Genomic DNA, 12,268 nt, shown 5'->3' with positions numbered 1-12,268 from the left:
TGAGTGGGTGGATTGATTGGAGGGTGGATGGGTTGGTATATGGTTGGATGGATGAGTGGATGGATGGATGGATGGATGGATGGATAGATGGATGGATGGATTGGAGGTTGGCTGGGTTGGTAGATGGTTGGATGGATGAGTGGGTGGATGGATGGATGGGTTGGAGGTTGGATGGGTTGGTAGATGGTTGGATGGAAGAGTGGAGGAATGTTTAGATGTTGCGTGCATCTATCAAACTTCATACTGAAAGACCAGTCTTCATTATCAGGGGTTGAATGGAGTAATCAGGTCCCTTTACTTCTCCGCCGCCCTCAATCCCTAACCTATGAGCCTGACCCCATTCAAAATCTCTCTCCAACAAAGCAGGGCATCCTAAATCCATGTCTGGAATTTGGGTGGACAGCTGCCCTGGAGTGGGGTCTCCTGAGGCTGCCCATTGGCTCGGTATTTCCCACTTGAGTGTGCACCCTCCCCTCTCCCCTCCCTCAGACAGATAACTGGGGACAGACCTCCGCAAAGGCTTGTCCCAGCATCTGCCACAGTGCCTGATTCAATGAGAGTCGATTCAGGACACTGGAGTACATATCTGCCTCCTCCCCTTCAGGACAGCCTCCCTGTTGGGTAAAAACTGAGGAGAGTAAACTAGGCCTGAGCCCCGCTGGTAGCAGTGAGGCCTCATCGAGCTTTGGGCTATCTGAGGTCCTTGCATTTCCCCCTCTGCCTCCCAGGTGGCCGCTTTAGGAACTCTCCCCACCTTGTTTCTACACCTCGCCTGGTTCCCATCTGCATTCTGACCTCACCTCCCTCTCTCTCTTTCCTGTCTTGCAGATGCAAAGAGTCTGGCAGAGATGTTGATAAGGTAGGTGCCCCCCGGCTGCTTCCTCTGCCTCCCCTCCCTCCTGCAAGAGACACGGGGACCTCCCTCTGCACTCCCAAATTAGGGGCGAGCTTCTGCATCCCCGCTGTCCTGCAGAGCCCTCCCACCCAGCCCTTCTCCTCCCAGCAAGAACAACCGAAGCTTCGACACCCCTGTGAAGGGGCCCCCCCAGGGCCCTCGCCTGCACATTGACATCCCCAGAGTCCAGCTGCTCATCGAAGACAAGGAGGGCATCAAGCAGCTGGGTAAGTAGAATCAGCCAGGCTCGCTGCCCACGCTGGGGTACCTCCCCTGGCCAGTTCCCCATCCACAGTCACAGCATCACCTCTCACTGCGGCCTCACTCAAGGGCTCAGTTTCCTCCTCTCTGTATCCAGGGTGGTGGGCCTGATCTATCTGGATCTCCCTGTTGGGTCAAGACAGAGTCATGGGGCGGGGCGGGGGGGGGGGGGGAGCGGGCGGTAAAGATGGTGCATGAAGGGACTCCCAGTGACTGCCCTTCCTCCCCCAGGAGATGACAAGGCCACCATCCCTGTGACGGATGCTGAGTTCAGCCAAGCTGTCAACCCCCAGAGCTTCTGCACTGGCGTCTCCCTGCACCACCCGGCCCTCATCCAGAGTACAGGCCCCCTCATCGACATGTCCGACATCCGGCCAGGAACCAGTACGCCTACTGCGGGCGGGGACGGGGGGGCTATGCAGAGGTGGCAGGAAGGAGGAAGAGCAGCATGTGGGGTGGACACAGCTCTGGCATTCCCGTCTACAGACTCGATGGCTGGCACTGTGGTCCCCCATACACACACACACACATGCACACACACACACACCTTCTTTCTCTGGGTCTGCGCTTTTGATACATTTGGGGAGCACTGGGTGTCTCCTTCCCCAAGGACCTCAGTCTCTAACACTGTGACTGACTCTGGACATGGGCCTAGGATTAGCCAGGAGAGTGGGGAGTCAAGGGACCACCTGGAGGGCAGCAGGAGAGGAGGCCACACACTTCCCCTCTTGTCCTTTTCCCCTGGGGTTGGCTGTGTGGTCAGGAACGCGGCCTACTCAGAAGGTTTGAGGGGGGCAGGGCGGCTGTGGCGGCCGCGGTCTGGTAGGTGCCGGCTGCTCCCTCTTGTCTGAGAGTCTCACCCCCTCTGTGCAGACCCAGTGTCTAGAAAGAACGTGAAGTCAGCTCACAGCACCCGGAACCGGTACTCAAGCCAGTGGACCCTGACCAAGTGCCAGGCCTCCACGCCCGCCCGCACCCTCACCTCGGACTGGCGCACCGTCGGTTCCCAGCATGGGGTCACGGTCACCGAGAGCGACAGTTACAGTGCCAGCCTCTCGCAAGACACGGGTGAGCCCCAGACCCTGCCTGCATGCTGCCCGGCCTCTCCCTGCCCCTGCCACCTGCCACCGCCATCTCCTCGTTCCAGCCCAAGGGGCTTTGATCCCACTGGCCACGCACCCCGTGTGGCTCCGATGGAGACACTTGGCCTCTCAACTTGGCTGGGTCAAGGGTCTTGTCCCGCTGTCCCCCAGGAAAGCCGTGCGTCTGGCATTTGTTGGAGAAGGAGTCACTCGGCCCCAGGGTGGTTGTCCACGCTCAACAGTGAAAGAAAGATGTTCTCGCCCCTCTTGGCCACCACGGCCACCCTCACCGGAGGGCAGCGCTTCCTGCAAGGCTGCCGGGCCAGGGGTGTTGGCAGTGCTCCGCCTGGTCTGGCATGCCTGGGGCCCCCTAATCCATGCCCCACCTCTCTCCACGCCTTCCACCTCCCCAGACAAAGGCCGCAACAGCATGGTGTCCACTGAGAGCGCCTCCTCCACCTACGAGGAGCTGGCCCGCGCCTACGAACACGCCAAGCTGGAGGAGCAGCTGCAGCACGCCAAGTTCGAGATCACCGAGTGCTTCATCTCGGACAGCTCCTCCGACCAGATGACCACGGGCACCAACGAGAACGCCGACAGCATGACGTCCACCAGCACGCCCTCGGAACCCGGCATCTGCCGCTTCACCGCCTCCCCGCCCAAGCCCCAGGACGCCGACCGCGGCAAGAATGTGGCCGTGCCCATCCCTCACCGGGCCAACAAGAGTGAGTCCTCAGCTGCCCAGCCAGACCTGCGCCCAGCGGGCTCTGCCAGGGGCAAGCGGGTCAAGTCCCCATCCCGGCTTCTAAACATGCTGTTTAGAAAGTAGGCATGTACTGGGGATGTCCCACGGGGGAAAGGGGCCCCAGGGAAGGGAGCCGTGGGAGGGAGGAGCCTGATTGGACATAATCAGGTCCAACGGGAGGTGGGATGACAGGAGTCAAGCAAAGGGGCTTCAGGGCACATGGGGAAGTTCCATTATCTTCTCACCCAGTTTTCCAAGCTTTCTCAAGCTCACATATGGGCATGTATTATCTACATGCAGACAAACATATATGATATATGGAGGGGCTTCCAGAAGATCATGGCAGCCTCCACCTCTATCTTTCCATTCTATTTCCCACACACGTTTGAGGCCCCCTCCTGATCCACTGCCATCAAGTCAATTCCAATTCATCGTGACTCTGTAGGACCAAGTAGGACTGCCAGGGCAGGTTCCCAAGGCACAGGGCAGACAGTCTCCTTTTACTCCCGTGGGGCAGTTGGTGAATTCAAACTGCTCACCTTGAGATGCTCAGCCCAGCACTTAAACCACTGCACCCCCAGGCATACACGTGCATATGCATATGTTATATGCGTACCAGGGGGCTTCAAACTATGCGTGAGGAACAAGCCCATCCTCTTTAAGCCCATTGTTTAGAAGCCCCTCGTGTTCCTTTTCTTCTCGGGGAACAGCCAGGTCAGTCAGGAAGGCCTCATCTTTAGACGGAGTGAGCTCCCCACCACCTGCAGCATGCAAGCAGGTCCAGGGAGTGGGCCGGGGGTCGCTGAATCATCAGCATCCGTTGATAATAAGTATCAGTTTAGGTGCCAGTCCATACCCGGTGGTATGTCACAGTTAGCTCCTTCACACCTCACAAGAACCCTGGAGGGAAGGAAGATTGACCCCGTGTCCCAGGTGGGGGCAGCGGTGGGTGCGGGGCACACAGCCCCTTCCACGAGAGGCCCTGAGTTGGAGTCCCTACAAGTGGAGGCTTACGGGCGGCTGAGATGCTACAAAGGGTGCAGCACAGCATCTAGAGCAGCGGTTCTCAACCTGTGGGTCGAGGCCCCTTTGGGGGTCAAACAACCCTTTCACAGGGGTCGTCTGATTCATCACAGAAGCAAAATGACAGGGATGAAGTAGCAACAAAAATAACCTTATGGTTTGGGGGGAGTCACTGCAACACGAGGAACTGCATTAAAGGGTCGCGGCATTAGGAAGGTTGGGAACCACTGTTCTAGACCAAGGCAGACCAGGAAGAAAGACCTGGTGGTCTGCTTCCAAAGACCTGCCTAGGAAAAGCCCCATAGATCGCCCAGGTCTGATGGACCACCGTCACAGGCCATCCCGGGCCAGCAGCATCTAAGCAGCATCTAACTGTTCTCTGTGGGGCCGGCCGTCATAGGCTTCACAGAGAGTTTTGAGCCTGGGCTTAGCGAGGCCAGCGCAAGTCGGAGAGGACAGGGGCCGGGGCTCGGCGAACGGAGCCTCTGAGGCGCTCCGTCTCTGCTTGCAGGTGACTACTGCAACCTGCCGCTGTACGCCAAGTCCGAGGTCTTCTTCCGCAAGTCCGAGGGCCGAGAGCCCTGCCCTGTGGTCCCGCCCCGAGAGGCCTCCATCCGGAACCTGGCTCGAACCTACCACCCGCAGGCTCGCCACCTGACCCTGGACCCTGCCAGCAAGCCCTTGGGCCTCCCGCACCCCGGGGCCCCCACTGGAGCCTCCACAGCCACCTTACCTCAGAGGACTCTGGCCATGCCAGCCCCCCCAGCCGGCACGGCCCCCCCAGCACCCGGCCCCACCCCCTCTGAGCCCCAGACTGCCCCCAGCACCGCCCCTCCGGCCCCCAGCACCGAGCCTCCTCGGGCCGGGGGCCCACACACCAAAATGGGGGGTTCTAGGGACTCGCTTCTGGAGATGAGCACGTCGGGGGTGGGACGGGCTCAGAAGCAGGGGGCTGGGGCCTATTCCAAGTCCTACACCCTGGTGTAGGGGCGCCTCGGGCCTCCCGCTGCCGCTGGGCCGTCCTCCCTCGCTGCTCCCGTCAGACGGACAGACACAAACCACCGGCGGAGAGAGACGCCCTTCCCAAGTCATGAACGCCTGTACATAGAACTCTTTTGTACAAATGACACTATTTTCTTCTTCTCCATGAAGCCAGGGCACAAAGAATTTGACCATACAAGTCCACCCTACCACCCCCCACTGCCCCCCCACCCACAAGATGCTGCGTGTGGAGACATATATACGTATATAGAGAGGCAGGACCACCAACGAACTATATATCTATATATCTCTCTCACCCGCGCCCAAGGAAAAGGCCCAGAGACCCAGCAGCTCTGCCCCGCGGCCCCCCTCGCCGTCCCGTCTCGGTGGTTTTGACTAAGACCGAAGTCCCAGCTCAGAGACAACTGCATGCGATTTTACTGTCCAGGAAAGGCGGGAGTTGCAGCCGTTTGCAAATGCTTACGTGTTAATACCTTTTTCTATGAGAAGAGACCGTGTGCAATAAAGGCTATGTTTCTATGTGGGGCGTCTTTCCCAAGTGGTAGAGGCCCCCCTCTCCCCCAGTCGCTCCGCAGGGTGCTTTCCTACCAGGGCCGCTGGCTCCTGGGCCCGGCCAGGGAGCAGCTGTTTGGTCTCAGGTGGGCGCTGGGCCCCTTGAGTGGGGTTGGCGTGCTGCCACGCCCTCTGCAGCGCGGCTCTCTGGTCGGGGAAGCTGGTGCGGGCGCACGCACGGCCTCCAGGAACTGGGCGCTGGCAGCCATAGAGGAACCCGCGGCGAGCAGTGGACTGACGAAAATCAGCCCTGCCGTCAGGTCTGCGCCAACGCATAAGGACCCTGTAGAACAGGGTAGACAGCCCCATCGTCCTCCCACGGGGCGGCTGGTGGTCTGGAGCTGCCCAGTAGGCCACCCACTGCACCACCAGGGCGCCTTCGTGTACAGCTCACTGACATCAACTTGTGCTCCCGCGCGGCCGTCCGCCCCGACTCCCGGAGACCCTGAGTCGGCAGAGAGCTCGGCTCCACAGGGTCTTCAGATGAGGATCGATCCCCAGGCCTTTCTTCCGAAGTGCCTCTGGGTGGGTTTACACTGCCAGCCTTTCATCGCTCCTCTGAGTTGTGGACCCCACCCCCAGCCGATTCCAATCCTAACAGCTCTGTATGGCGGGGTGGGCTTCGGAGACCACCGCTCTTCACAGGAGCACCCAGCCTCCTCCTCCCTTGGAGCAGCCGGTGGGTCTGACGGCCAGCAGGGCTCCTTAAGCTCTATAAGAAGTGTTTGTCCGTCCGTTTGTGCAAGGGGATAGGTTCTCTAGGACAGCGTCTGAGGACCTGAGCTGACCATCAAGGCAGGATGGGGTTTGAAGGAGCAGAGGGGTCTGTAGAAGAAAAGGGGGTGAGCAGGGCCCACAGAGGGTGAGGAAATTGGCTCCGGCACAGAGAAGCAGGCCAGCAGGCGCACAAGTCCCCACCTGGGTTCACAAGAGCACAGCAGTACTTCCAGGTAAGAAGACAGGTGGCTATGGGGGGGCTCACAAACAGTGCCGGGAGCTGCTTCTGGGTGGACCCCTCAGGAGGCCAGGAGGGGCACCCACCACATGCAGAGGGGGCCCTAAGCTCAGAACCTCAAGTTAAGCTAGGTTGTGGATTGGGAGTCAGTCTAGAAGGAAGGTAAGTCTGGGGTCTGCTGCACCCCCACCCCAAGAACCAGCTGCCGTCAGTGAAGGCTGGCCCCGCCTCTTTCACACAGTCCCCTTTCCCGCCGGCTGTGTGCGCCATCTGCAGGTCGCCTTCCAAACTGCAAGCAAGGACCTGGGGATTCCAAGAACTGGACTCAGTGAGCCACACCCGCCCCAGCGTGCTGGGCACCTGGGGAGACACTGCCCAGACCCAGCCTCCTTAACCAGGGCAACCCTGCCAACAAGGGCGGATGACAGTGGCCAGAGGTGGGGCACTTCCCCGAAGGGGCTGCAAAGGGAGCTACACTGTGGAGCCCAGTACTATTGGTCAAAATCCCTGCATGGTCCACACAGTCCTCATTCAGCTGCTAACTGAAGGTTGAAGGTTCAAATCCACTTAGAGACCCCTGGGAAGAAAGGTCTGGAGATCTACTTCTCCGAAAATCAGCCACTGAAAACTATAGAGCACAGTTCTACGCTGAGACCAAGGAGGCTGCTAACAATTAGTAACAACGCAGGCTGGCAGGTGTGGAAGCGCAGTGTGTGTCCATCTGAGGACCGAGAAGGAACTCCGCTCTTCGGGGCGGCTGCGGAAGACCTGGGACCTAACTGGCAGAGAAGGACTCTGGAGGCAATAGAAAAGACAAGTGTTCGTCCACGTAACTTGTGTCAAACTCCTCAGGGCCCCTTACTATTAGACACGGGAGCCGAGAAAGTCCAACAGATGTACACAAAATGTGCAGTTTGATGTGCTGATAATTCCTACAGGAGCACCAGTGGCATTAAGCACCGGGCTGCTAACAGCAAGGTCAGTGGTTTGAATCCACCAGCCGCTCCCTCCAAAGGAGAAAGACCAGGCTGTCTGCCCCCATCAAGATGAACACCCGTGGCAGCAGTTCTACTCCGTCCATCCTAGGTCGGCAGCTCTCCGTCACAATCAGCCAATGGCAGCGGGGAAGCCGTTCCTAACTTTGCTATGTCCTCACGGCAAACCACAAACACAGTTTGCACCGTCCCTGTGAGGACATGCATAAAACTGGACGCCTGCTCTTTCTCCCTCAGCCCCACTGGCCTAGGACTCTGCAGAAGGCATCCGCAGCCTCTCCTGGCCCCTCTCAACCAGATCTCCACCTTCTTCTTCACAGCCTCGATGCCCACGGGACGGTGCACGGACCAGCCGCGGCAGCATCACCTAGGAGCTTGTGAGAAAGGCAAGAATGTCCCAGAATGCAGGTCACACCCAGAATGACTGAGCCAGACCTGCTTGTGAGAAAGGCAAGAATGTCCCAGAATGCAGGTCACACCCAGAATGACTGAGCCAGACCTGCGTTCTAGCAAGATCCCAGGGGACTGACTCCTCAGATGACCCACACAGGACCACCCTGCTCTCCTCTTGCCAACAACCAGAGTCGAACTGATTGTTTTCAAGCCTGGATGCACGTCAGCCTCACCTGAGAAGCTTGTTAAAGAAGAGAGAGAGAGAGAGAGAGAGAGAGATCTCACCAAGCCCAGCTGAATCAGAATCAGGGCCTGCAGCCCACGCATCTGTATTTTTAACAAATGAGATGATTCCCACGCTCTGGTTCAGCCACCAAATGCCCCTGAATATGTCCTTGACCTGCTGCCATGCCACGAAGCCACACAGGTTCACTGACTGATGTGCGCCTTGGCAGAGGCCTAAACAGGAAGGCCCTGGGCAGGGTGTGTCGGGGGTGCAAGCTGCTCACCAAAGAGAGCTCGTGCACCCCTTCCACAGGGCAGAGCTGTGGCTGGGAGGCAGCAGCCCAGCCAGTGACTACAGTTCCCAGATGCCTTTGCAACTAGACAGGGCCACGGGACTGCGTTCTGACCCAGCAACATGGCAGAGGGGCACGGGCTGCTTCCCAGCCTACATCCTCTAGCCTCCCTAGCCACTCTCCGCTGTCCGATGCCCAGGGTGAGGTGGGCAGTTACTGCCTTTCAACGTTTGGCTGTGAATTGTGTGGAGACTTAGAGAGCAGATCATCCGTTTTACATTCCACAGCTCGTACATGTTTTGTTTCTCCTCCACTGCAGCCCCTCGGCGTGCCGAGGCTTATTCCACTTCCTCTCTCCTCACTCTCTGAACTTTGTCCTTGAGGAAATGCTGCTCTAGTGTTAATGCCCCCCCCCCATGGATCTGTCTGTGTTTGGGCTGGAAATTGAGTTCAGTTCTAGACCTGATTGATGGGTGCCTAGAGCCAAAGTTTCCACCAGCTGCCTCCATCTGACCGGTAGGCGGATCTCCTTTGTGATTGTGAGTTCTGCTCCACGTTTTGTGAAAGTGGCCCCTGTCCGAGCAGCTGGTCGTGGTGACGGGCACCACCCAGTCCCTCTGGCCTCAGGGTTGTGGGGCTGGGCGTTAGTGCATTGACCTAGCTGTCTCTGCGTGTCTTTCCATTCACATCGCCCTCCTTCCCTCAGGCCGGGAGAGGCCAATCCTTGCACCTGAGTGGCTGCACAAGCGGGGTTGCGCTTCTCCAGATTAGGATGTAGAACATGGGCTTTGCCAATTGATGTTGGTGTCCTCCAGGCCACAATCTGGAAACCCCAGGCCCAGAGACTCATGTGGAAGCCGCTTATTCAAGATGGCTGAGGCCCTGCCCGCCTGGTGCTTGCACGTCTATGCAGAACAGAGCCTCCCTGCTCCCATCAGTGCCAGCTGCATGGGGATCGGTCAGAGATCAACCTCGAATGTCCTAGCTACTGTGGAGGAGCCCGGGTGGAGTCGTGGCGGAGCTGGGCTGCTGTCTGCAGGGCCAGCAGGAGGATGAGGCTTTGCACTCCCGTAAGGAGCTGCATTCTCAGAAACCCACAGGGGCAGTCTGTACTGTCGCTGAAGGTTCTCTGTGTCGGCATCACCTGCATGGCAGTGAGTGAGTGAGGAGTGAGTGAGTGAGTGAGTGAGTGAGATTGAGTGAGTGAGTGAGATTGAGTGAGTGAGTGAGTGAGTGAGTGAGTGAGTGAGTGAGTGAGAAGCTGCGGAGATTTGGGAATTGATTTCACAACAGCTGGCCTCGTCCTAACTTCTTCAGGAGGCGAGGAACTTAGCTCTGGGGCCATCAACATCTCCTCCCCGTAACCCAGGTCATGACTTCTTCCCCTCCAGCCATATCTTGGGTTCCTATGCAGGCAGAGTGGTATGGTAGTTACATAATCTGGTGTCATTTTTGGGACTTGAGAGGATTAAGACTAAAAGGGTGGAGTCTAGTCTGTCAATCGGGTCATAGCCAATGAGACCTCTGTGTGGGCATGGCCTTCTCCTGAGGATCCTGGGAACTCCTGTTTTTCCTCCTTAGAGGCGGGAGACTCTCTCTCTCACCTCACTCCCTTGAAGACTCTCTGCTGACAAGCCCCACTACCTGAAAGACATTTCTGACGAGAAGCCACATGGAGCTACGCTGATGTAGTCAGAGTCCTGGGAGCTGGAGGAGCCGCGTGGAGTCCCACGTCAGCACTGAGATGCTCACAACACCACTGGATCCACAAGACTTCCCACCCACTGGCCTGTGATCTTCTACATTCGGCGTCATTGCATGTGTTCTGTGAGTCTGAAGAGGACTTTATAGATTGGTGATGGACATATGGGCTAATATCAGTTTTATGGACTTGATCTGGACTGGGATGTTTTCTCAGTATTCAATTGCTCTTGTATGTAAACCTCGTTCTTATACACATGAGTATATATGCGTTTGTTTCTCTAGTCTACCCAGACTAACACAGGTGGGGAGCAGCATCTCTTGAGCTCAGGTAGAAGGGGGTGTCTTTGTGTCTGTAGGAGAGGATGGGAGAACCAGGCTCTCTCCTGCCCCCACAGTCCACATCTTCCTCTGGGAAGTGACCAGCAAAACCCTCGGTCAGAAAGGGGAGCAGGTTTGCTTCAGTGTCTGGAAGCCAGAGGATCTCGAGACGGACTGATGCATTAAAGGTCCCTGGGGGCGTAGAGATTACACACTGGAGCGAGACCAGGCTTTCTGCTCCCGTAAAGAGCTTCGTCTGGGAAACGCACAGGGGCAGCTCTGCCCTGTCCTATAGGGTCACTGTGGGTCAGCATTGCATCGATGGCGGGAGTTTGATTTAGGTTGGGAGTCCAGAATTCAGGAGCCCTGGGTTCGACATTGGGCTACTAACCACAGGGCACTGGTTCAAACCCACCAGCTGCTCCTCAGGAGAAAGGGGAGACTGCTTTCACAAAGAGGTACAGTCAGTCTCGGACTCCCTGGGGAGCAGCCCCTCCTCTGTCCTGGCCGATCAGCCCCTCCTCTGTCCTGGCCGATGGCTACGAGTTGGAAGTGACTGGGTGGCAGTGAGTTTGGTTTGATTCAGGTTTCAGCCCAGGCTTCCATCCAAATCTCGCCTCCCTCCTGCCATCACGGGGTGCTGCCACCCTCACCGGACCATCTCCCGACGAAGAACTCATCGCTTTCCAAGCTGGCCTGTTTTGCCTTGGGGCGCTTGGCTAGGGCAGTTTCCCTTGCTCCTAAGTTTTCTCTGCCAGTCGTGACTTGCACCCCAAAGACCTGGTAGCCCCACTCCTGGGGGTTGAGGGCCCGGAGAGCAGGGTCGCTTCCCTCTTGGCGGGGCAGGCAGCCTGTCCCCTGAACAGTGTTCTTCGCTGAGAAGCTGCCCAGGGGCCAGGACTGCTCCGTTCATTCCATGCCCCCACACCGCCCAAAGACAGTGCCTGACAATGTCTTATAAATGTCCGGTGCCGGGTGCCGGTGAAATCCTGGGAGAAACGGGCAGAATGTGGAGGGGGACCAGTGAGTCTAAGGCCTGGTGCAATACTGATTCTCTCAGCACGCTGTCCCAGCCCAAGGGAAACAGTCGAGTAATAACTGTTCCCGTTGATAAAGCAGTGCTTATAACACTGGGTGTTAGGCCCTCCTGCGCCCACCTCACCTGGACACGCCTCTCTGAAGACCACAGCCCATGTGGCTCTGCTCAGAGTCGGAGCCGCTCAGCCCGAAACTAGAGGTTGTCCGTGACTCCTGGGGAGATGGGCTTGTGACCTTGTGGAGAGCCTAATAAGCAGGTGAAGGCGCTCACTCTGTTAACACTGCGGAGTAAGCCTTGGGCTGCAAGCCATGAGGTCAGAGGTTCAAAGGCACCTGCTGCACCATGGGAGAAAGAAGAGGCCATCTGTTCCCTAGAGATGCCTCTTGGACACCCTCTGGGCAGCTCTCTCCTGAGCCGCAGGGGCGCTAGGAGCTGGAAACAACTCAGTCGCAGTGAGCTCCGTGGAGGTTGCTCCTGCCCCAGCCGCTCTCTGGGCACCTCTGCCCCCAGCATCTCCCAGCACACCTCCTCCCTGTTTCCAGGCCTTTGAGCACCGCCCTCCTCTCCTCCTGGGAGAGGTCCCCGGCCTTGTCCGTGCGCCTTGCTTGCTTCTCGCGGCAGCGTGTTTGGGTTCTGGGGACGCACGGGAGGCGGAGGGGAACAGCTGGCAAGGCAGGCATGCTCTCCCGGGCAGAGGCTGGTCAAGATTAGGACGGGAAGCGGATGTGCTCAGCGAGGCCTCGAGAGACAGGTTCCCAAACAGGCAGAGGGCCAGAGGCCTGCACG

General features: G+C 58.1%; 1 protein-coding gene across 1 annotated transcript in view; it reads left to right on the top strand.

The window, feature by feature from the left end:
- The window catches only part of DSCAML1 (DS cell adhesion molecule like 1), a 391,665-nt gene extending 386,672 nt beyond the window's left edge, over positions 1–4,993 (top strand). Inside the window, exons 29-34 of the mRNA XM_075547828.1 lie at positions 829–859; positions 1,004–1,122; positions 1,388–1,540; positions 2,030–2,224; positions 2,652–2,963; positions 4,518–4,993. Coding sequence (XP_075403943.1) covers positions 829–859; positions 1,004–1,122; positions 1,388–1,540; positions 2,030–2,224; positions 2,652–2,963; positions 4,518–4,993 — 1,286 coding nt within the window. The remainder of the gene's footprint in view (positions 1–828; positions 860–1,003; positions 1,123–1,387; positions 1,541–2,029; positions 2,225–2,651; positions 2,964–4,517) is intronic.
- The last annotated feature ends 7,275 nt before the right edge of the window (positions 4,994–12,268 follow it).

This window comes from Tenrec ecaudatus, chromosome 4, assembly GCF_050624435.1.
Source record: "Tenrec ecaudatus isolate mTenEca1 chromosome 4, mTenEca1.hap1, whole genome shotgun sequence".
In the NCBI taxonomy this organism is placed as follows: Eukaryota; Metazoa; Chordata; class Mammalia; order Afrosoricida; family Tenrecidae; genus Tenrec; species Tenrec ecaudatus.
The sequence above is the reverse complement of the archived record's forward strand: the minus strand, read 5'-3'. Positions and strand labels throughout refer to the sequence as shown.